Below are 25,491 nucleotides of genomic sequence, written 5' to 3'. Positions count from 1 at the left end.
AAAAGGACTTGAATGACTAATTGTGACAGCAGTACTCCATATGATCTACTTTCTATGACACATACATTTGTGACAGGTTCTGAACGCCTTGAATGAGAAAACGCCCCCTAATAAAGCAGAAAATCAAACCACGTGTCTAAAACATCTTGCAGTCGGTCTTTGTCAGCTCAGGTATTTAAAACAAATGGCACAGGAGTGCGACAGCGGCTCACACCACAAAGAACTGCTTTTGTCTCCCTGTAAAGCAGCTTTTTCAGTACCAGACTTTGTGTGAAAGGTATTGCGCAACATTAACAAACACCACATAGTTTACAATAAAGTATGAAATGTGAGAAGAAATTCCACCGTGAAATGAACAGGACTGATAGGAGTGCTGATATTCAGCCTTTACAAAGACAAAAAGACACTTTGGGAACATACTGGCTTTTAAACAACCTCGTGGTTTGGTGCCAGAGAGCAATTTCGGGGTGATGGTAATTGCATGCATGGTGGATTGCAGATCCCATTTTAGAGCCATTTCAGACATAAAGAGGAAGCCTGTTTGATTACATATACATCAGTGGTGGAGCAGAGTAGATGGGAGTCTGCGTAACAGTGTTAAATCTATTCCTGGGCTTCTTTGCCAATCATCTTGTAGATCTCAGTGGGACCATCGACATGTGTGATAGTTGTGGTCAGCTGCATGTCTTCACCGATGTTCACTCCGGCATCACCTGCACATAAAACATCATCATCACATTTTTAAGGACATCTTTAGTCCTTTTTGTGTTTTTTTAAACTTTACATTACTGCAGGCAGGAGTCTGTTGCATATCAAGTTGCTTTAACTGAATTTCATTTGCATAAACACTCTCAGCTTGCGCAAAGCAGAAGTGAAACTGGAGAGCTGAAAAAGTAAATCAAAACAGTGAAGCTTGGAGAGAGCTGCCCCTCCCATGAGACCCCTTGACGCACTTCAGGGAAAGCTTCCAAACTTCAAACCCTCTTTTTCTCTCTCTCATGCCACTGACGTCAGGAGATGGATGGATGGTTTTCATTACTTCCTTGCTCTTCGCCCCACCCCGTCTCTTCACTGTTCCCTTCTTTTCCGCCTGGAAGGAAGCCTGGTGTCCATTAGAATCTCACTCTCAGGCCAAAGAGACCCTTCTTTCCCCTGGGAATCAGGCCTTTCTCACTCACTCCAAAAAACAAACTTTGGATGAATAGGCAGCTTTACAGGAGGAGACAGATACTTGCTCTCTATTAGACTGAAGTAAGAGCTACGGGGGGCATTAATAAAATTCAGCTTTAATACAATGAAGAGAAAGGGCTTACGTCTAGGAGCAAGCAATAAAAGCTAGCCTTATTAATAAATTATTGCCATGATTTTTTAATTTTTAGAGACAAAAAAGAAGGGTCGGGTTAATTATAAGGCAAGTAGAAAGGTGTACTTACCAGTGATGCACTGACCACTTGACTGCTCATCTCCATAGTGTTTGTGAGACGGTGCATAGAGAAACATGATGGCGAACACGTACAGATTCCACATGCCGTAGATCCCAGTGAAAAAGGCGCTGTTCACCTGCACCGTGTGTTCTCCCCAGTGCCAGTGACCTTCATTCACCTGGACCAAAACCAAGAGACCATTTTTAATGATATTGTCCTTTCAATGTCGTAACTGGCCCTTACTCTGAGACACAACAGATTTCATAACTTTATGAATGAGACTCACCTGACTTATGATGAAGAAGATCACTGTCAGTGCAGCACAGGCCAGAGTGACCAGCATGAGGAATTTAAACCTAAAAATCAGACCCTAAAATGATGACAGTGGGATTACTTAGTAAGAAAACATTAAGCGTCATAACACTGTTAGGAGTGCATTAATGTGTGTGTAAGATAATAAAGAACCTAGATCTAAACACACTGGCATGACAGACTAAACCGCAGACACACACCTCATAGTGAAGCTGTCTGGCCTTAGTCATGGCAGGGAGGGACATCCTCTTGCCACTAATGTTGCGGAAGACTTGAAAAACCATGAAGCAGAGGAAGAGAAAGTAGAGACACGCACAGATCCCTGCCACAATTATGAAAGCCATCTAAGGAAACTCTTGTCAAGGAAGTAAGTAGTAGTAGTAGTACTAATAGTGAAAATAGATGAAAAGGTTCCACAAATTTAAACTTATAAAACACATTTTCACAATAATGTCTGAGCTGAAAAACTTAAAGTTATACTCATAAACCCACAACTCTATTCATGCAGTTATGGATCATTGTATAATATATTTTAAAGCAGCCAAGGTGATCCAAAAAAAAAAAAAAAGTTTGCACACGTAAACACAAGAACCCTCAGCAATGCACGTATGGCATAACTGAATGTTTCATCATATTAGTCAAGAGAATACAGTTGCCAGTTTGTGCAGAAGCCAAGTGCAGTTTGGAAGCTGGCATAGTATTAATGAAGAAATTAATCTGTTCCAACAAATGAAGCAGAAGATCAACCATAAAAATGTTTATTCATGCTAAACTCAGAAGTCATGCTTTGGTAATTTACTCTGCCAAAGGGTCTCCACTGTCATCATTTCTGCCTAATGAATGTTCAGCATTTGGTCATAAAAAGGATACAGCCAGCTCAGTTCCTATGTCCGAAGCCCAGATGCTGTAGAAGGGATTTTTCAGCTGGACACCTCTAAGGAGGAGAAAAAAAATAAAGAAAAAAAATAAACATCAAGTATAACAGAAATCTTTTTTATATACAGACACACTTCAAAAGAGTGATATGACAACACATGGAAAAGAAAAATATTGGTACAATGCATGCAAAGCCTATGAAAAGACAAAGTGATGCAAATTTGAGGCGGATGACTAATGAATTTTTTTTTTTTTTTTTTTTTGGGTTAAACGAAAGTACATTTAACTAATTTTCAACAATTAGCCATAGCAGTTGCAAATAAGGAGTGATTATTGTGGTTTGAAAAAAGAAATTATATAGTCTCCTGATGAGTATCTGGACTCAATTAATAGTGTCATGTAAATAAAATCACAAAACTTGCATTGAATATGCTCATTAGAGTTAAAATGGGGCATTATCTAGGGCAGCGGTCCCCAACCTTTTTTGCGCCATGGACCGGTTTATGTCCGACAATATTTTCACGGACCGACCTTTAAGGTGTCGCGGATAAATACAACAACAACAAAAACAGTACCAGTACTAAAAAAAAGAAAATTTATTCATAACACACAGGAAAAGACCCAGGGAAACCAAGTTAACGATAAAAAACTGATATAAACCCCGAAAACCAGAAATTTCCCACCCGGGCCTCAACTCTCGCAGCCTGGTACCAAACGACTGGGGTTGGGGACCGCTGATCTAGGGTATATCGATTGGGTAACAGCTTGTGAGTAATAAATCATTAGCCAATGAGCATGCATTGTCTTCGGTTGTAATCAATCTCAGCCTGGCTGGGGGGCTTCTTTGCCTCCCTCTTGCTGTGTGCCCAGCCTGGAGGCTGCGGTCTGTGACCAGCTCCCGGTGCAGACGGCTCCCTGTGATAGCGTTTCCTCACCTGGCTAATGCGTACCCAGCCCAATTTTAAGAGTGTGTGTGTGTGTGTGTGTGTGTTGGGGGGGGGGGGGGGGGGGGTATTCATGATAGTTTATGTTAATGAGAGTGTGGGGAGTGAGTGGGAGTGTGGGGAGTGAGTGGGAGGGTGGGGTGGGCTGCTTTTAACCATGTAAAGCACTTTGTGCTACATTTTTTTGGTGTGTGTGTGAAAAGTGCTTTATAAATAAAGATTGATTGATTGATTAATCGAATCAATCCATTCCCTGCATGTCTGGTTTCCAAACAGAGACAGCAAAAAAACGCCCAGTTGAAAGGTTCATAAACAAGACTTTGCGAACCAATCAGTGAGGTCACGGTGGCTACGTCCATCTTTATACCATCTGTGGTTTGCTGTAAACGCACCTCTATAATGCAATAGACACACTCTGTTTTAATACGGTTATTTAAAACTGTGTTTAATGAAACTTAGTCTCACCTCTCACACATGTCAAAGATAAAGAGGCAAAAGGAACCAAACACGATAGGTCCGACCTGCTTCCAGTAAATTGAGAAACGGTTCCTCTCCGTCTGGTCCTGAAAGAGAAGCACAAAACAGACAGATGTTTTTCACATTTCATCACTTACTGCATGCTACCTTCTCGAGGAAAGGCCATGCTGTAGATGAAACTGATGTCCTTTCATAAACACACCATCTTCATCAGATTTTTTGACTTGCGATTGACTGATTGATTGATTGATTGATTGGACTGCGATCTTAAAATCAACTACTGGCTGTGCTCACTGTCACAGACATGTTAGCAGCAGCAAATGTAGATCTCACAGTCAGTGGAGGGTAATTTAGAAACTATGATATCTTCTGATACTATGAAGACACAAATCAAGCTTCAGTAGTTGCAAAATTCTCTGACCTGTGACATCTCGCATTTGATGATGCCTGTTCACAGGAGAAACAGGCTCCATCCATTGATTTCCAAGAAATAGGAAAAATACCAAATATTTCATCCGAACAACATCAAACACTACACTGTAGTTACTCAGATCATTAGCAGTACATCCAGTGAGTGTGAGGTAGATTTGCGACAGACAGGTGAAGGACAAACAGAAATACAGATTCTTCGATTTGTTAGAAAAACAATTTTAGATGTAATTACTGAAATAGCAAAAGCTGAGAAAACAACTTAGCACTATGAGATTAAAGATTAATTCTAGAGGATGTTTGGACCTGTGCAGTTATTCAGCAGAGTTTTGTGACTTGGTGACACACCTTGTGCCTCAGCACTCCCTGACCTCACACTGTAACCACTCTGGCACCTTTGTGGTTCCTAAACACTTAAACTGCAATAATACCACTGACAGTTGATCAAGGAGGGGAAAAAATAAAATAAAAATTGAGTTACAACACTGGCATCCTATTACATAACCACACCCAAATTCATTGAGCACTTTACAATGACCCATTTTTTGACAAATGTTTGTTAAGGCAGACTGACTGGCTAGGTGCTTAATTTTATACAACCATGGCAACTGAGCTGAGAACACCTGAATTCAAAGATTAAGATTTGTTCCTCAATACTTTTGTCCAGACACTGTACCCAGGATTAAGACGAAGATGAAGACGAAAATATCAACAGGCACCATCAAAATATTGAGACTTTTCTGCAGAAGGACCCAAATGACTCGTCATGCCGCTTTACATAAAGAGATCCTGCTGTATCACGCCACAAGAAGCGCTTTAATGAGACGACGTGAATGTCAGACTGAACTTTAATGTTCAGCACAAGTTGACCAAGCTGAAAGAGTTCAGAGTTAATACACACCAGAGGTTATAAATGCCAAAAGGTGTGTCTATTAGATGTTGACAGGGAGAAATCTAATAAACTTTTGTGCAGCAGATACTTGGATGAGTAATAGCAAGAAAAGGACAAGTCAAATTAATAAAGTCTGTGATATCTGCAGAGACCAACACCAAGGATTTGGAAGTTGTTTGGCAACATAATAAGCACACCTGTCTAATGTATGGAATTTTTTAAGACAGCAGAGTCATCAATTATGTAATAGTCACCTGACCATCTTTTCCTGTTTTGATTATTCTAAATGCCCGGTGCGAAAAATCTTCATGTACACAAAACAGTCTGAATCTTTCTGTCGCTCACTATTGTCGTTCAAATTTGTAATCCAACAACATGATCAACACACACACACCTAAATTTGAAACCAAACTGAGACCAGTAAGAGGAGCAACCAGAGAGCAGGAATGTCACTGTTCATTTTGTGCATTATTGCTACGATTTGCTGAATTTTGTTTATGCAAAGTGGGTGGGTACTGGGATAAAACTTCTCTAGTAGTCTCACCAAAGTCATCTGTCAATGGGTGGAAAAATACTGTTGTATGACAAGGTGGGAAATACATCAGAGCCCTGCACAAACACAGCCTCGAATGTATGAAATGCCATAAATGCCAGCTTTTGATCTCACAAGAGCAAATGAACATCTGCATCACACACGTAAAATGTACCAGTTTCAGATCCAACAGGGGACTTTTAAAATATGATGTTCCCTTCTATTAATATCTAATAAAACCCATTTGAAAAATACAGTGATTGTACATACATTGTTAAACATATCAGCTCAAGCACCGATCACGGCTGTCATGCAAAACTGTCTTGAACTTTTACACATTAACATACAGCAAAATTAGATAATGAACAGAATGAACAGGTTGTACAGAGCGAAACCTTGAGAACAAGCAACCGGGTTTAAGAACAAGCCATGGAACCACACCACGTACAAGCTCAGGTGTTTCAGGTAGAGATGCAACATTGCTGCAGAGGCTTTAGCATGCTGAAGCCAACGAAAACAAGTGGAGCAGAGGCAGCCAGCCAACAAGAGAAAAGCCTGCTGTGCTACAGTCCAGAGAGTTGAGGCGGGGCAAAGAGACGATGAACCCGTCTGAGGCAGACACGGAGCTCATCAAGACAATGGTCACTGTGTTCAGGTGACAAAAAAACAAGCTGATGTCTGATCATCTCCGTGACTGCCTCAATCCAGGCCAGATTACAGACGTCAGATAAAAATAACCTGCGATTTTTTTGTGGGATGACGGCCAAGATTTTGATGGCTGGTACACAGAGATCACACATCTTCAGTTCTCCTCTGCCCAGAACCAATGTTTCAAAGAACTCTGTTTCCTGGACAAAAATGACAAGATAAAATGGGCAAAACCACTTTTCCAAACTTTATAGTGTGAGGTGTAGGTTTTTAACATGAACCCATGACAAGACTCATGACTAAAGCTTTTAGTCATGAGAACCAAATGTGTTTTTTTTTCACATTACTGAAAACAAACCCAAACAAATATGCATGTAATGAAACATTGAACTGAACTCTTCACAGCTGTCATATTTGCTTGTTCTCTAGCTTTCAGTTAACAGTTTTGTTTAGCTGTTAAGGGTCTTCTTTGAGGCTACCTCCACACGTACTAGAGCTGGGCGATATAAGATTTTTTCATATCACGATATGTTTTTTTCATTTCAGGCGATAACGATATATATCACGATATAAGCCAAATAACTATATTTGTAAGATTTAAATGTGCCGTTGCTCACAAGTAAAATGTGAAATAATCAGCAGCTTGTTTTAATTTAAATATTTATTTCCCATAATAAGTTCAACAGGGTAGATGTACTTAAGGAACATGAGACTTCAGTTTCAGATAAAGGCAAATATTGTAAACTACACAAAAGGCAGCCGCTAAAGCGTTTAAGTTTCAAAATAGAACAAACAAAACAGACTACTAAATTGTCAATTCCACTTAGAAACAAAATTTTAATTCTAAAAATAAATCTTAGGTCGTTTTACAGAAGAACAGACAAAATTGACTAACTTTTGTCAATATCAAATAAACTGAGAACTAAAAGGAAATTCTCAGGCTACGTCCACACGTACACGGGTATTTTTGAAAACGGAGATTTTCCGTTTTCGTTTTAAAAAATAATCCCGTCCATACGTAAACGCAGAAATGAAGGAAAACGCTGCTAGGAACATGCCAAAGCAACAGGTGGCGATATATTCCTAACCGTGTAGAAATGTTGGCCAATCAGAAGTCTAGAAGCCTCGGTAGGAAATAGTAAACAAAGATGGGGCACAGAAGCAGAACCGAGTCGTATGTGTGGAGGGACAGTAACTGTGTGTGTGTATATGTAAGCATTTAAACACTGCAGAGAGTACAATTAACAGTAACAGTATTGTAGAAATTCATTTCACCGAAACAATAACGTGGCGCACAGTGTGACGTCAAAAAAGGCGCACACCTTTGACGCTGCGTTTTCTCCGTTTTTCTTGTCCACACGTAAATGCAAAAACAGAGTTTTCGAAAATATCCACCCTGGCAGGCGTTTTTAGAAATCTCCGTTTTCAGTGACTGAAAACGCCGTTTACGTGTGGACGAAAGGTGCAAACGCATAGAAGAATCTGCGTTTTCAAAAATACCCTGGTACGTGTGGACGTAGCATCAATCTCTCCTTGTTGTATAGCTTAGCTTTTCAAACAGTTTTAACAGTTACTTTAGTCTGACAAAAGCCGAATGACGAATTAGCGCTTTCAGTCAGAGATTGAGCATGCACCGCTTTATTGTATATCCAGACTTGCTTTCGGCACAATTTACAGTGCGCGCTACTCTGTTTTTTGTCAGACTTGAAATAGCCGAAATACCTTCACACTACGGAACTTCTGTGGCCCTTCCGTTTGACAATCTCTCCAGCATTGGAACCATCATCTGTTTTTTCTTCGGTAACCTTCGCTCACGCTCTCGGTTGATTTTTCTGTAGTCGGCAAACTCATTTCCTTCATTACCTGGGCGGCCCAGCTGCAAAAACAAATACACATGTGCGCCTTGGCGCTTGTGCTGTACGTAACAAGTCATGTGACGTGACGCTGCGGCTGTGATTGGTTCGGCTCTGCGCTACTTAATTTGGATTGGCTGTTCTTTTTTTTCTTTTTTCTTTTTTTTTAAGAGGACAAGCGAGATGAGGTCTATCGCAATAGTTTAATTTTTCTATCGAGAAAAAGTTATTTCGCAATACATATCGTTATCGTTTTATCGCCCAGCTCTAACACGTACCCAGGTATTTTTGAAAACGCAGATTTTTCTATGTGTTTGCACCTTTCGTCCACATGTAAACGGCGTTTTCAGTCACTGAAAATGGAGATTTCTAAAAACGCCTGCCAGGGTGGATATTTTCGAAAACTCCGTTTTTGCATTTACGTGTGGACGAGAAAAACAAAGAAAGCGCAGCGTCAAAGGTGTGCGCCTTTTTTGACGTCACACTGTGCGCCACGTTATTGTTTTGGTGAAATGAATTTCTACAATACTGTTACTGTTAATTGTACTCTCTGCAGTGTTTAAATGCTTACATATACACACACAGTTACTGTCCCTCCACACATAGGACTCGGTTCTGCTTCTGTGCCCCATCTTTGTTTACCATTTCCCACCAAGGCTTCTAGACTTCTGATTGGCCAACATTTCTACACGGTTAGGAATATATCGCCACCTGTTGCTTTGGCATGTTCCTGGCAGCGTTTTCCTTCATTTCTGCGTTTACGTGTGGACGGGATTGTTTTTTAAAACGAAAACGGAAAATCTCCGTTTTCAAAAATACCCGTGTACGTGTGGACGTAGCCTAAGATGAACACTCACTCAAAAAAATTATTATTATTTAATTAAACTGACAAATAAGGAAATTATATAAATTAAGAGTCAAGTCTTGCGAGCGATGAATATGGGGATGCAAGATGTACTTCAAAATAAATACACCTTTACACTCAGAAAGCATAGAATAGGATCAAGAAACAATCTGCACAGATCCTCTGTGATTACACATGCAAAGTGCATGGTGCTCTGCATTTTCCTACATCAATATGAGCTGGAATGGGGAAGAGAAGACGGTGCGCAGTAGCTGAGGCATTCTCCTGAGCATGCATGCAGTCCTTGCTTTTATCCGAGCCCGATCATCCTTTCATATAAACACCATAATTCAGGATACTTAAATAAAAGTGAGATTAAGAAACTGTAAGTAAGATCAAAAGCGAGTCAGAAAAAACATGCACAAGACCAAAGTAAATGGAGCTTTGCACAGTACCATAAGGTGCTCCCCGCAGAAGATGATCCAGAAGGAGAGCAGCATGGAGTAGAAGATGCCCTGCCTGATGTCTCCAAAAAGCAGCATCCATGTCCAGTTGAAGCCGACAGAAAACCACTCCACTGGGATGTTGATGAATGTCATGGAGATTCCTAGAGCCAAGATTACCCTAGGAAAGAAAAAAGAAAAAAAGAGAAAAAAGAGACAACCATGAATTCAACATTACCTACTTTGATGACTTATGTAATGACATGTGACTCAGCATAGGAAAAGCCACCCAAAGATGTAAACCGGGAATTTCAGCTAAGAGCTAAGCAATGATGCAATCAAGAACAACTGGACTTTCCGATATTTCCAGTGTTTATTATCTTAACTCCGCGGTCTGTAGATTTCTCTCAAAACTAAGTGTTGTGTACTTAACACTTTCTAATGTATAAAAATTAAATAAACATCATTTTGACCAAAGTTCTTGTCCCGCAAACCTCTGGGCTATGAGGGGAACCCCCCCCCCGCAACCTTCCCAGTCAGCAATCAACTGCTGCACCTCCCACCCCTCTCCACCGCAGTCATGCTGGAGTCGTTTCCATCTTTAGCCTGTTGTGTTGATTTTTTTTTAATGGACACAGTTTGACATCTTCATGTTAAAATTAATAGAAGATTAATTAAATCTGTTTTTCCATGTTTATTGAAAAGTTTTGAATTTTTTAGGAAACAAGGGGAAAAAAACAGTTTGAACTAGCCTGGTTTTCATTTGACACATCGAATATGGTGGCATATAAATGAAGTTTCATTGAACATTTCATTGAATTTGAATTAAAGACTGGGGAAGTAGGACTCCCAGTGGGATTTATGGCATGCTTTTGGTCCCACTTGAACCTCAGAAGGCAGGGTCACCACAAATTAATAAGGCTGTTCCAAGTGATCTGGATCATCTTTATCATAGTGAGACATTCTCATCCTGAAGTGTGTTTTTATTTTTATAAAACATATATACCAACAAGTATTATTTGTTACTTCAAAAAAAAAAAAAAAAAAAAAAAAAAAAAAAAAAAAAAACCAGTGCCTAATTGTGTTGGCAGCTTTAAGGCAATTTTAAAGGATAAACCTCTGTATCTGGACTAAAACTGTTACACATACATTTTTTGTTTTAGGCTGAGCATTTACTTAACCAGGCTTAGTAGACTTCAGGACATTGATTAGCTTACCCATTCAGCTACAACCACAGCATGTTCCCATAGAAGCTTGACTTGTGCGTTTCTAAATCATGTATTTTACCTAAACAGCCTCATTACTGCTAGACCTTGAATATCTGTTTCATGAAATCTAGAGTCCACTGAACTGAGAACAATCACCACAGAGAAAGAGAAAATTAGGCTTGTCTTCTTAGCAACTTGCAACAGGTCCCTGCATGTGACCAGCTGATATAACAAATACTGTAAATAGACAGATAAGAGGGCAAAACAGAGCTACAGAAGATAGATGACCTAAAATATGTGGGTACAAACACTTTATGATAACACTGTGGGCAAGAGGAGTAATCTGATACACGTTCTAAGCAATTTGACGCCAGACAGTTCTGCAAAGTGAACAAAGTGAAACCACATTAGATCGGTATGTATGGAATGTGTCCAGGGCACCATCGACACAGGCAGGAGAACTGGGACCTGCATACGCCTGCATGTGTGAAAAAAGTCAAAGGGTTTGGTTTGTAAAACTGAAGTGGCAGACATTTTTTTCCCTACTTAACACAGGACAGCATGAAAAGTACAGGTGTAACTAATAACATGAATTATGTCTTAAGTGCATTTGAGTGAGTCAGGCAATAGATGTGAGCAACCATCAACATTATCATTTGTTTTCTGCTGTAGCAACTCAAAATGTCTGTTGCGTTCCTGAGGAGTTGACATTTTCAGCACATGTTTCCAATGACAAAATAAAGATGTTTCATATTATCCTGAGGTCCCCCTCACATCCATCCTCCTCACAACTTTAGAGAAAGTCTGAGGTTTACCATTCTGACACCTATGTGGGCTAGCATGGCAGGAGACTCTAGTAAAGCTTTTAAAGCATGAAAAAATCATCCACTGTCCACAAATAGGGTACAATTTGCACTTCCTGAGAGCCTGCTGGTCATCTGGGAATAAGAGCCTTGAGCTGGAAAACACAGAGGGAAGGAGAGATACACTGACTGTGTGTGTGTGTCCCGGTAGCGGGTGTGTTCCTGTCCTAAATGCGTGTGTGCAGCATGTGTCAGCTGAGTGCTAGCTTGCAGATTTTGTAACGCGTTTCTCGCTTCGCCAGGCTTTTCCTGTGGCGCAGAACGCTGCCTCTTACTGATCTGTCTTCTCTCCACGGCAGGGGGTTAGACAAACACTGGGCTCGGAGCATGACTTCAACTTGTTCACAGGACAGCACATCTGCCTCCATGTGTTGCTTGAACCTTCATCGACTTGGCTTGGTTATAGAATTCTTACAAATATTTGAGGTTTTTTTGGAATTCACAAAAACAGCCATGCAGATTTCTCATGTTTCCCACATTGCTTTGCTTACACCACCTCACTGAATTTTCAGTATGGTACTTAAAAAGCCAAGTGCGAAATACCAACATTCCTAGATACCATTCCTCCTCAGACGCTTGATGAATAACACCCTCTGATGTCAGTGACCTATACTGTACACAGCTAGGATGACCTACTTGTTCTTTTCATCCATAGTTAATATGTACTTTCATCTAGTACATGCGCTGAAGCTGAGCCATTGTGTTATCATCTAACAATTACTGCAGGTCCTCAACATATCATTGTAACTGAGCCACAGCTAATTCAATTACTTGAATCTTCATCACTGGGCACCTGAGGGTAGATGGATGGAGTGACGAGAAAGGTGGATGGCAGCAGCAAAATTTAGTGTTATTTGGAAATGTAAAAAGAAAAGTTGCACTTTATACAGATCATCACTATGATGCTAATAATGAGGGGGCCTTACTTCTCTAGCAGGACAGGAGGTCTGCTCATGAGGGTGATGCGTCTCCAGTACCAGATCATGATGATGAGGATGCTGGGTGTGAGGAAGGTCTTCATGGCAAACCAAACTTTGGTGAAGCCACCGTTCTGATGAATTCCCTGATGAGCAAAAGAAACGCTATCAGTGTCAGTGCACGATAACACTAATAGCCATTTTCCACTAATACCTACTCGGCTCAATGTGATTTGACTTCACTCAGTTTCAGTTTTTTTCCCCATTACAATTAACTACAACATAATGTGTGTGGGTCGAAACATACAGCACAATAATGAAGGATGTCAAGGCGTTGGTATACCTGCTGCTCACTGTATTGATTTTTGTGCAGCCATTTCCTTTGTTGCCGAGTTTCAAAAATGGCATTTTTGATTTTGTGTAGGAGACACTCTCATGACTCAACAAGTGATGCTGCTGATTAGCCAGTCGGTGGGATGTAGTCTGTTGACGTACATTTTTGGATAGCCTCAGCCCCTGCCGTGCAGGTGCTTAAAAAGGGCCTGATAATAGGTATAACCATCTAATGGAAACCCCTAAAAACTTAGGCGAGTTGAGCAGAGTAGGTACTAGTGGAAAAGGGCTATAACAGAACGCACAATCTGATATCCTCGTGTTGGTGTTGTTCCCACATCATCATAATAAATGTTATATCAGGTTCAACATTGCAAGTGACCAATCACATTGTTGTGACGTAATACTTTTGCGACTTCGGAAAAAACTGCCTTAAAAAAAATCTACTTAACTTGCGAGAAACTGCCTCTGTCCACCAATCCAGCAATTGGAATTCTTAGCATTTCAGTATACTGTTCTTTAATAAACGGTAAGCATTATACATATTGTCCTTGCAACATTGGAATTTCATAAATGAACTAGAAAGTGCAATTTCTGAAGAAACTGCAGTGTGAATGCTTGAATCTGAATGTATGCACTGAAATGAATTGATTGCTGAATTTAAGTTAGAAATTTTGAATGAGATAAAAAAAAAAAAAAACCAAAAAAAAAAAAAACCCACCAGACTTTAACCTGAAAACAAAAGTGCTGAACTGCTAAAAGCTGATGGTTACACAGAAGAAGAAGTTGGGAAAAAAAAGCTGAAAATGTTTTAATTGTAAATTAGAAAAACCTAAGAAATGAGAAGAGAAAATTTAGAGTCAGAAAACATCTGAATGAATATTAAAAGTTCATATTCTTTGAATCACTGAATGACTAAAATGTGATCCCTCCACTTGGATCCACACAGTTTTAAAGGTTTACATCTCTGAGCTCTGAAAGACACGCTGTTGGAAAGAGAATAACGATGGCGACGTTTTGAGGGTAAAATGATGGCTGTAGAGCAAACACTGTGGACACAGCAGCAGTTGAAAGAGAAGTGTTTAAGATGAATCTTGGCACAGTGAGAGACAGAGCTCGTTAGGCAGGCAGGTGTGAGCCTGGTTGCTATAGTGACTGCACCCAATGGCTCCATACACACACACACAGACATGCACCTCACTTTTGCTGCTTAAAATGAACAGAAAAGTCAGCCACAAACAAATTGTTCCCAAATGAAAAGTACATGTCGTATTGACAAAATTCTTTCACCGTGAGCGCCAGCAATGTCCAGTCTACCAAATTCTCAGTTTTCATGCCTGTGGAGCTTATTATATGGACGTGGTGACAGTGGAAAGACACCATGCTCTTCTGATTTTCAACCAAACCTTCTGAGCCATTTTAACATTAGAGTCTATGGAAGAGTTGGAGGGAGGAGGCTGTGCATTGGTGACATTTATGAAAGAACCATAACACCTAGTACAATAGTAAACACATTGGATGAAAGAGGACAGCGATGGCTACGTTTTGAGGGTAAAATCATACCTGTAGAGCAAACGCTGCGGACACAGCAGCAGTTTTAAGAAAAGATTTTAAGATTAATTTTCTTGCTCCTCTCACTCTAGCAGTTGAGTTGTCTCACTCTAGCGGCAACATTCCGTCCCATACACACCCATTATAAACTCTGAAACGGGTGAAAAAACATCATGAAACTTAAACTGGAACTGAAGAAAAAGTTTAATAGATATAAAGATAAATACAAGTTGAATAGTTGAATGTCTTGTCTTCGTTTTAAAGTTTGAATGGTGGCTCTACGTCAATGTATGTGGAAGTAGATACAGTTTAAAGAGGAGTAAGTTGAAGGAGAATTTGAAGGGTCTCCCCATTGAAATACATGGGAAATTTGTGTGTGAATTTGAGTTGTCTTGGGGGTTTTTGGGTGTATTTCGTTCTTAGCATTTTTTTTTTTTTTTTTTTTTTTTTAACATACTGTAGAATTCCAGTTACCACATTTCTGGTCATATGACATCCCGAGTGCCCACTTAAAACAATCCCCACAGTTAATTCAACATTAAAACAAATTTTAAATATGTTAAATAAATAAATAAATAAATAAATAAAAGGTTTGCTCTGTGATGAAATATTAAATAAGCATACATTGGCGGAACCTTGGCGCATTCCGGAATTCCGAACATTCCGGAACCATGGCGCATTCCGGAATTCCGAACATTCCGGAATTCCGAACATTCCGGAACCATGGCGCATTCCGGAATTCCGAACATTCCGGAATTCCGAACATTCCGGAACCATGGCGCATTCCGGAATTCCGAACATTCCGGAATTCCGAAATTCCGAACATTCCGGAATTCCGAACATTCCGGAACCATGGCGCATTCCGGAATTCCGAACATTCCGGAATTCCGAACATTCCGGAATTCCGAACATTCCGGAACCATGGCGCATTCCGGAATTCCGAACATTCCGGAACCTTGGCGCATTCCGGAATTCCGAACATTCCGGAATTCCGAACATTCCGGAACCATGGCGCATTCCGGAACCTTGGCGCATTCCGGAATTCCGAACATTCCGGAACCTTGGCGCATTCCGGAATTCCGAACATTCCGGAACCTTGCAACATTCCGGAATTATTGAATTATAATTATGAGGATTTGAAGGGTCTCCCCATTGAAATACATTGGAAATTTTTGTTGAAAAAAGTTAAAATTAAAAATATAAATGTTAAAAATGAGAAAAACAGAAGCAGTCATGTCCTAAAGAAGAGGAATCTAACGGTGTTTGAATGGTTTTTCTAAGTTGAACGGTTTTGAAGGAGTAGCAGTACAAAAAACGTACGGAATATATAATAATAAAATAGAAAAATAAAGATTACAACAACAATCCTGTGAATGATTTTACAAGCAGTCACACTAATAATAAAATAGAATAAAGATTACAACAACAATACTGTGAATGCTTTTACAAGCATTCACACTAATGAATCGCTTGGCTTGCAAAAGTATTACGTCACAACAATGTAATTGGTCACTTGCAATGTTGAAACTGGAACAACATTTATTATGATGATGAGGGAACAACACCAATACGAAGATATCAGATCATCCATAACGCAACATCCCTTAACCCTTTAAAGCCCAGCATATCGTATTTGATGCATGAGTTTTTGTGTGAGTTTTTGAGACGTCCACATCATCAGCATGACTTTTTTTTTTTTTTTTTACCCTCACAAAATTATATAAATTGCATGACACATTTTTAATAACTAAATTGCTTATGTAGCAAATGTGATACAAATTAAAACTCATTTATGCAGATTAAAAATTTATATACTTTTATATATTTTGTCTAAAGGTTCAAAAAACACTCCATTATCAAAAAATTAAAGATTTCTGGCAGTTGTTTCATGGCATTGGGGGAGGGGGGGGGCACTGACATGCCATTGTGAAAACTTACAACAAGTCGGATGTCTTTGATCTCTCCAATTCCCACATTGATCTTCTTCCTCTCGTTGACAGGCAGGCGAATGTTGAGGAGGTAGTACTTATGGGCCACGCTCCCCACTTCCATGAAAGGTAGCAAGTCGCACTCGTAGTGACGGCCCTCATTCTCGTGAGTCTGGAGAAAACATTGAAGCATTTGAAAACACGTTTACCTAAAGAGGAAAGCTACTTGAATTTATTTTAGGTAAGCATCAGCATCAACAGTTCTGAAACTGTGACTAAATCCACAAGATTAGCTGAATGTAGCTTTGAGGCAGCAGCGTAAGTAAATGCAGAGCATTTTCCATCCTTCTTTCCCACAAAAATGTAAGCACAAAAATAGCCTAGGCAGTGTTTTCATTGGAAATTTTGACTATAAAATATCTCCTTAATACTTCAGTTTAACTAACTTACCCATGTAACTTGTCAGAAGCCTTTACAATATAAAATATATTAAAATAATATAAAATATAAAATAATATAAACATTTCTACCTGGGATGCTGTACCTTGGGCCAATTTCTTTTTTTACCAAGGGTTCAATAGCCTGCTTTTTCACTAGGCCATAAATTTGGGTATTCTCACTAAGGCTAATGATACAGACCTTTTTCATAATATGAAGAGACTTTGGAGCCAGAAACCATGCGATTCATTATATAAACTAATATATATAATAAACTAACCTAACTTTACACGTCATTCTTGTATAAGCTGATAAAAAGGTTACATTATTAGTAAAGCAATTTATCCATCTAGTCTTGCAATTAATACCTAAACAGAGTATCTATTCCATAAAAGCTTTGTACCATATTGCTTCATATTTCTATTTAACAGCAGTTGGAAAAATACTATAATACCTCTCCTTATTCAAGAGTTATGCTCTCACCTTTTAACAAACCCCATTTCCCCTCATTGCTAAACAATAACCGACTAAATATGATTCAGAGAGGACAACCGAGTTCTTAGGTAAGTTAAGGGTGTTGCATCTAGTTCAGACATGTCTGTAAAAACAGCAGGGTAGACAGAGCTGTACTTTAAACCCCTAAAATACTTTATACTTATACTACTAATTTTTTTTTTTTTTTTTTTTAAGTACAGCAGAGAAATTAAGTTTGCACTGAGTTATTGAAGCTACAGGACAGAGGCAAGCCCAGACATGACACAACTTTGGCTCTGTGTGCCAAGTCAATAAAATGAGCAAGCTTTTGTAATTAAAAGTCCAGCTACAGTCTTAACTACCTTGGTAGCGGTGAAGTTGCAGCTGAGTTTCCTCTGCTCGAGGGAATGAGCCATCTCAGTCCATTCACTGTTCATATCATCTCTGTAGGCCAGGCCAACATCAATGTGCACCAATGCTCCATCCGCTGGGGAAAAATAATGATAATAATAATAATAATAATAATAACAACAATAATAATAACAACAACAACAACAATAATAATAATCACCACAACAACAAGTTGCTTTTGCATTAATATAACACTTGATATACATACTCTAAAGACAATACTGACAATAATAAAGAAGGCAGAGAGAAACATTTTCCCAGATGGAAAGAACAAAAAAGGCTCTGAATAATACATATACACACACGTCTGCATTTTGACGTGTGTTGTGCCTCGTCACTGCACAAACCTGCTGCCTCTTATCATCCTCGCAATGAGATAAAATTAAAACGTGGTGACAGACAGCCATGGCCTTTTCAGTATACAGCCACCAAATGCTCTTAGCAGCGGACCCCTAGCTTTTTTCTTGCATGTGTCAAAATCTGTAGAATGTTTAAGAAGCAGTTTAATCACTGGCAATCGGCATTTGCATCAAAAAGTCATTAAAGGCTACATTTCAAACTGGCATAGCTTTAGCTGATTTATTCTAAAAAAGTAAAAACAACATTCATGTAAAGTGCAGATCACTGGCGTGTTAAACAGTGGTCCTGCAAATCTGGAATAGTTCTGAAACACTCGTATTAATAAGATTATTTCTCAATATCTACGTGTTCGATATGGTTACTTCCAAAGTAACCATAGCAAGGTTACTTCCTAATACACCCAAACTTCAACAAGACCTTAAACAACCCAGCCCAGTGAATCCAACAAAAAGATCCAAAGCCAAGCTATTAAAGCTGCATCTTTAGATCACATTACAAAGCCAAGTGTTCTCTCCTCCAGCCCTCCAGAGAGCCTCTTGTGCCGTTATGAAACAAGCTGGAATGAAGAGAAAGAAACCCGGTGGCCTCTGCTGTAAGACAGGGGAAAAAAAGGAAAGAAAAAAAAAAAAAAGAGGGCGAGAGAGAAGGAGAGGGAACCAGATGAAAACTGGCAGCCGACTGTCTCTGTAATGCCCTCCCCTCTGCCATTGGTTGAGCCAGACGCCCTCAAATGTCAGCTCGCTTCATGCAAACATTCCAGTCCACTTCAGCAGCCATTGCCACGGAAACTAAGCCTCCTCAACAGCTGTGTTATTCCTGGACCCGGGCCAGAAAGGGGGTGCTTGGTGCTGGGTGGAGTGGGGCAGGTGGGTGGTGGTTAATAAGGGTGACGCTCTTCTCTGGGATGAACATTGTTACACAGATAAGGTAGTCAAGGAAGAGATGGCCTTGTGTTCCTTCGTCATACACCAGAGGAACAGAATCCACCCACCTTTGTGAGCGTGCTCTACTCGGGATTTAACCCTCACAGTATTTTGTTAGCGGCAGATTAACAAAGTGGCTCCAGCGTTTCAATTGGGAGCTCACTGGCATTTTTATGAAATCAGAATCAATAATTGTTTTATGCAGTAAGTTTTATTGAATAAGAATGTAGACATGGCTTAATATTAGAAGTTGTGCCAGACAACATAAAACGGTGATTTGACTACCTGATTGTTGCCCTTTTATATGATTAAAGAGCTTAGAAAATTGATCAGTGCAAGAAAAATGCCTCACATTACGCAATGCTTATGCCAATTTAGGCAGGCTGTTCGTTACCAGCCTCTTATTTTTTTCGGTTTGAAGCTTACCTCCTCAGGATAAAACTGAACAATCAATAATGTTGTACACTAGAAAAGGGATGTAAATTATAGGGTTTAAAATTGTCAACTATTTTACGTTTCAAGGTGAGATTCCTGCTTTTTCCAGCACTACCTGATTTCTACTAAATGTGGCACTCTGCTCCTTCTGCATCCATTTGTTCTCACAGCACCTCGCATAGCTCAGAAAGATCAAAATGAGTCTATGACATCTGGCAAAAAGGCTTGTCTGTGGTCCAGGCTGAATCACTGACTCATCTGTCAGACAGCCAGGCAGTAAACAACCCACAGCCCCCTGACACAACCGAGGCCAAGAATGTGAGCAAGTAAGGGATGCTGATGAGTAGGACGCCACTGTACCATGGCTGTTTAGACAAGCCAGACCAGAAAGGCAAAGATTTTGAGGTATTTTGCCCTTTTTGTTGCTACAAATACTTCTCATCACCTTTGAGTGTGCTGGCCTACAATGGATTGTATTAAGGCTGACAAGCATGTGTCAGTCTAGATAAGCCTCTTTACATCAAACATTCCCATCGTACTCAACGTGACATTCAAATACTTTGCTATGCATTGCAATCCATTTGAAGTCAATTTTTCATTGAGATTCAAATCGACTTCCCCAGACTCTGCTGGTGATCCAGACTCTCATTAGACTTTCTCATCATCCTCTCTAATCCCTTCTTTGAGGATTGTAAGCACCCTGCCATGACACCAAACCCTGTCTTCTCGGAGGTGCTACTTATTTCCCTCCTCCCCCTCTTCTGAAGTACTTTGACACATTATTAGAATGCTGCAGATCGAGCTGTGAACTGGTACACTTCACAACAATGTTGTTTTAAATTAGGTGAAGATGCAAAAAAGTTCCCAGTGGGAGACTGAAGACATCAAAAGGCAGCCTGGATCAGCAGCATAAACAAAACCAATGACAAATTTCAACCTTTTTTTCCCTCCCTAACCCATTACAATTACATCTCAAACAGCTTACCCATGGAGGTGTATGGGTAATATCCTTATCAATCTAAGCTTATGTTAAAAAAAAGGGGGGGAGCTTGAATTGGGATAATGACATATCCAAGATATATGGAAAACAAAGGAATGTAATTGGCCTAAAGCAACCAACATAAAATGGGTTCTGTTTACATCTCTTTATACCTGCCTCAACAGTGACTGACAAAGACCCTGAGATCTGCGAGGCTATAGAGACGAAACAGCAAAACGTTCATCTTTGTTTGCTGCCTTTCTGTGCCATAAATTTAAGGAGAGACGTTTTGAGGAATTCTGAGTGTTCGGGGAAGGTGAAAGAGGGAGGAAAAAAAAGAAGAATTGTACTGAAAAAGATTAGCTGTAGCTGACTTTTACGACGCTGGTGACTGGAGATTACAATAGAGGTGAATATTTCAGAGGTTAGCTTTGTCCAGAGCCTCTGTAAATATTTTTCTTTTGTGAAAGCAAGAAATACCACAGAGACAAAATATTGACAAAGTTTATGGCATGCAGAAAAAAAAAGCCATGTCCTTGAGACGAAACATGATCCATGTTGTCCCATCCCTCATTTTCCTTTAAAACCCATAAGATACCTTTAGTTCTCACCTATCTGGTTGTACATCTTAAAAGCGATGTCAAACTGCAGAATGACCAGCATGAACTGGAACCACGGGCTCATCTCCTTGTTGGGAAGAGGAATGTGGACAGCAAACACAATGTTGTTAGCCTCGATCCCCTTGGCCATGGCTTCATCAAAGGACTGGATGTTAACACACTTCTTTTCACCCCAAGGCATGAACCACTTTGTTTGCTGCGGTTTTTTCACCTTATCCACGCATTTTGTGGCCAAGTAGTGCACTGCTGTGGTGGGGCTGGGAGCTGGAAAGACAAAGTGGTAGAGAGGTTAGACTAAGTGTCAAACTGAAATACTGCAGGAGTTTTGTTTTTTGTTTTTGCTTTTGTTTTTAAATGGTCCTACCATGCCAAATTTCCCCTCAAACTAATAAATCACATGAAATTATTTTAGCCCAAATATAATACATAAATCTTCAGTGCCGCAGATTAAACTGTTCAAGGACAATGTTAATATCTTAGGAACAGTTGCCAGTTTGACTTTCAGCCAAATCAGTACAAACACTTTGGTAATTACTTTTTACACTGTTTAGGAAATGCCTACAAGCAAGGCTCTGTCTGTGAAGTGAGAGGGAGGGAAAATTCCCGAAAGCTCTCAGGCACCAATTACAGTGTTTACGCATTGAGATTCATGAGCTCGACAAGACTGCTGTTTGCAGTCTCTACTCACAGGAACCATTGTAATAGAACAAGAACGGCCATTATCATGACAACAAAGAAACTGGCATCCTGTTGTGGAACCTATACGCCTGATGTGAACGACACCTGAAAGGTCTGAATCAAGGTGTAGACCCCCCCCCCCCCAAAAAAAGCCCCCAAAACCCCTCACATTAATTTAGGAAATTATGCAAGACAATCAGCAAATCAGTGAATCTGTTAGATTCACTGTGGTTTAGCATTTACCTGCAAGCCCTTATACATTACTGGCTCAGACAAAGGTCACTTTTGTATTTATACTCCTCATAGCTGTACTCAGACATACACACAACAGCAGCATAATGAGCCAATGTAAATACACAGTACTTGCCACAGCAGTAGTGACACGCATTTTAATAAATCATTCATACACTCTTTAGTAAATTGATTTAAAAAATGCATCCAAACAGCTGTAAATGACCACTTTGTAGGAAATCATTCACCTGCAGCGTATAAACCGACAGAAGAGTACTGGAAGTCGTTTGCTGTTGGAATCTAATCAGCCCATCTCTGTGTCAGGGATATGTGAAGTCAAGTAGTTACAGAAGTTACCACTCTGCGTTAAGCGTTTACAACTGTTAACTCTCTCCCTTTATATGGAGACACTAATAGATGCATCTTGATGCTTGATCATGGAGCACGGATTTCACATACTAGAATCAACTGAATGCATCAAACTACACAACTTCCTGTTAACGATTTGTTAGAAGCAGTCCCATTAAGACCAGCACAGTCTCACGATAGGGTCACATACACACTTAAGCTAGTGATTTTAGTTTCTGGACAGAAATGTTCCAGTTTTGTTCATGCTCCCCCAACCCTGTTGTTGTTGTGGGTTTTTTTTAAATCAATTTGGTCTCACGTGTACTGACTGGTTGATATGAAAAAGGGTATTAAAAGTAACACAAATTAGTAAAAACTCAACATACATGAGCTTTGTCTTTGGGGAATTCTCTAAAACTGACTTTTTTCTAAGGAACTCACAGAGATGCATCAGAAAAGCGGACATAAAACAAGGATAAACACCCTTGTGCTGTTGTTTACTGTGATAAGTAAATGTTATGCAGTCTGACCCAGTAAGATTACCAGTGTGCCTTTCACAAACCATATTAAGATGCCATCAAAGTAACAGAAAGTAGTTCTGAAAGTGGATGTTTTTCTTCATTAGTACAATATGGCCTCAACTTTTCAAATAACTTTATTCATACAATAAAAATTCTGAAAAACTAAGTCTGCACTACATTGCAGTGATGCAAACTTAAAATCAGAGCCATAAGTCAGACACTAAAGTTGAACTGAAACAAGCAGTGAAGTAAGCAGATTTAACTTTTTTTTTTTTATTATTATTCTTTAAAACACTTCCCACCGACAGACTGAATAAAAGAACAAATGGGTACCTGGGAGTTATGAAAGTCAAAACTAGGACAAAGGTCATAAAAACATATTTATGCCTCAAAAATGTTTTTGATTTGAATACTGGCTTATAACAAGCAGGATATAGATTCAAATCATGCAGATAAAACTTTGAAATGGTTTCAATCAAAAGGTATATATGCAAGTTCTTGTGCAATCAAACCAGCCTTCAACACAAACAAAAACTCACACTCTAAGATAAATATGCCAAATGCTGAGCAAATCTAAAAGAACTACTGGGAAGTTATTAAGCTCTTAGTAAAATTCCTAGTATGGTGCCATAAGCTGTAATCACCGTCTAGGGTACTTGTAGGAAGTACTGACTCGTGAGGATGAGCATTCAGAGCTTTGAGTTTTCACATCCAGGTTGTAAAACAGATTAGTGGTGTTTCAAAGAGGATGCAAAGCTCTTTTCTCCATCTCTACCGTTAGAAAGCACCAACTCACGAGTGGTAACACTGTTAGACCGATGTATTTTTCAACCTTTTATCATGTCCAAAGGTGCAGAAGCCACAAAGGGAAGAAAACTGTGTGCACCTGTCCAGAAAGATCCTGTTACTTATCTGAACATCTAATCATATCTGCTCACTCCAAACCAAAAGCTAAAGGGCGGATGCCACGGTTTACACACCTATAGGCTCTTGCACAGTCATAAAACTCCACCACCAGGATCTTTATCTGTGCTAAAGGCTGTTCGAAATTAAACATTAAAATGCACACAGAGCAACAAGGACGACCCACTGGAGTGAATTAAACCCAGTTATCTGGATCCCCTCGGAGTTCAATTATCAAGTGACCCCGTGAGTCCAGAGGCACACCAGCTCCTCCAGTCTCTATCCCAGTGTGTCCAGAATAATGGCCATCCCCTCAGCCTGCTGACCCCATGCCGTGTTCCCGGGTTTGTCGGGAAACAAGGGGAGAAAACCCCCTTTCTACTCAATTACCCTCGCCGCCCCCGGCCACCGAGCAAACACAAAGGAATCTAGCTTCATTAAAACCATCTCAGCCAGGAATGAACCAAACAGGCTAATTTATCAGCCATGTAGAGAGAGGGAGAGGGGGGACTGGCTGGTGGGTGGTTTCCAGACTCTAAAAGCAACACAGGCATCTTTCACATGGACCCAACTTCTATCGACCGTGCTGGTGCACTGCTGGTGGGGCTTGTGCGCGCGTATTTGAGTGGGTGGATTTGAAGAAACTTGACAGCAACTCCAATACAGACCTGAAGGCAAAAAATGCAGCGTTGACAGCTGTGCGTGTATGTGTGTTTCTGTGCAGCAATGTCTGCCTCGATGCAAATGAAACTCGTGGAAGAAGGGAGAAACATGAATGCTCTGCCTGCGAGGCCGTGGGGATTTGGGGAGGAAAAAAGGGGGAGACAAACGCAGGGGGAAGGAAGGAATGAAAGGAAGGTAGAGATGCTGCCTGGGGGCCCCACACAGCAGACATTATATACGGGGAGGAGGAGGGGGGAGAAGAGGGAGAGGAGAACATTCGAGTTGGGATCAAAGTAGTCGGGGGAAGGAAAAGAAAAAAAAAAAAGGTATCCCAGCGCTTTTCTGTGTTGAAACAGCCCATTAAAAGTGTGATTTTCTGCGTTATTTTTAAGCACAGAAACGAAGCCAACTGGTTGTGGGCACGCAGGCAGCAAACACCTTGATACAAAAGCAGTGATTTAGAGCGGAGGTGCCATTTCGTCTCGAAAGGTAAAAAATACGGCTAAAAGTTAGCGCCCTTCGTCTTTTGTTTCACCGGGAGCGTTTATTACCGCTCCTATCAAGGTAAATAGCGATGAACTCAACTTAAAAGTTTTCCGTTTTAGCCTTTTATACACGTTAACCTTTAAATACCCGCAAGCACGCGCGTACAAACACAGACGTTAGCTTAAAAAAGCACGTAATAAAAGTACAGATAAAATTGAGGCAAGGAAAACGGGAAAAAAACAACAACTTACCAATTAAACCGCCGACCATGAAGGCAAACGCCTGGAACAAAAGCAGAATAACTCCCACTATCACCAACTTTTTGGTGCTCATATTCTCAATAATAGCCCCCGCCATGGCGAAGGAAATGTTGGGTTGAAAATATCACCACCGAGCGAGAAACAGTAACGTTGGAAGGACAAGAGGGGGAAAAGGAAGAGGGAGAGAAGAAAGCGATGCATCCACTGCAAGTAGGAAGGCAAGCTGGGCCCCCACCGCTCTGCTCCTGCCTTTCAACTTAGGAGGAGGAGGGAAAAAAAACAGGAAT

The 25,491-nt window shown here is 40.2% G+C and overlaps 1 protein-coding gene across 1 annotated transcript; it reads right to left on the bottom strand.

The window, feature by feature from the left end:
- Window positions 1-25,491, bottom strand: wls (Wnt ligand secretion mediator). The gene is made up of 12 exons (XM_019347947.2): window positions 25,196-25,491; window positions 21,106-21,378; window positions 17,749-17,873; window positions 16,485-16,646; window positions 12,672-12,808; window positions 9,687-9,855; window positions 4,022-4,119; window positions 2,607-2,670; window positions 1,937-2,080; window positions 1,711-1,794; window positions 1,434-1,602; window positions 1-713 (listed from the first exon to the last, which is right to left on the bottom strand). Exons 1-12 carry the CDS (start codon window positions 25,299-25,301, stop codon window positions 604-606), a joined length of 1,641 nt encoding a protein of 546 aa, XP_019203492.1. The 5' UTR covers window positions 25,302-25,491; the 3' UTR covers window positions 1-603.

This window comes from Oreochromis niloticus, linkage group LG18, assembly GCF_001858045.2.
Source record: "Oreochromis niloticus isolate F11D_XX linkage group LG18, O_niloticus_UMD_NMBU, whole genome shotgun sequence".
Taxonomy (NCBI): Eukaryota; Metazoa; Chordata; class Actinopteri; order Cichliformes; family Cichlidae; genus Oreochromis; species Oreochromis niloticus.
The sequence above is the reverse complement of the archived record's forward strand: the minus strand, read 5'-3'. Positions and strand labels throughout refer to the sequence as shown.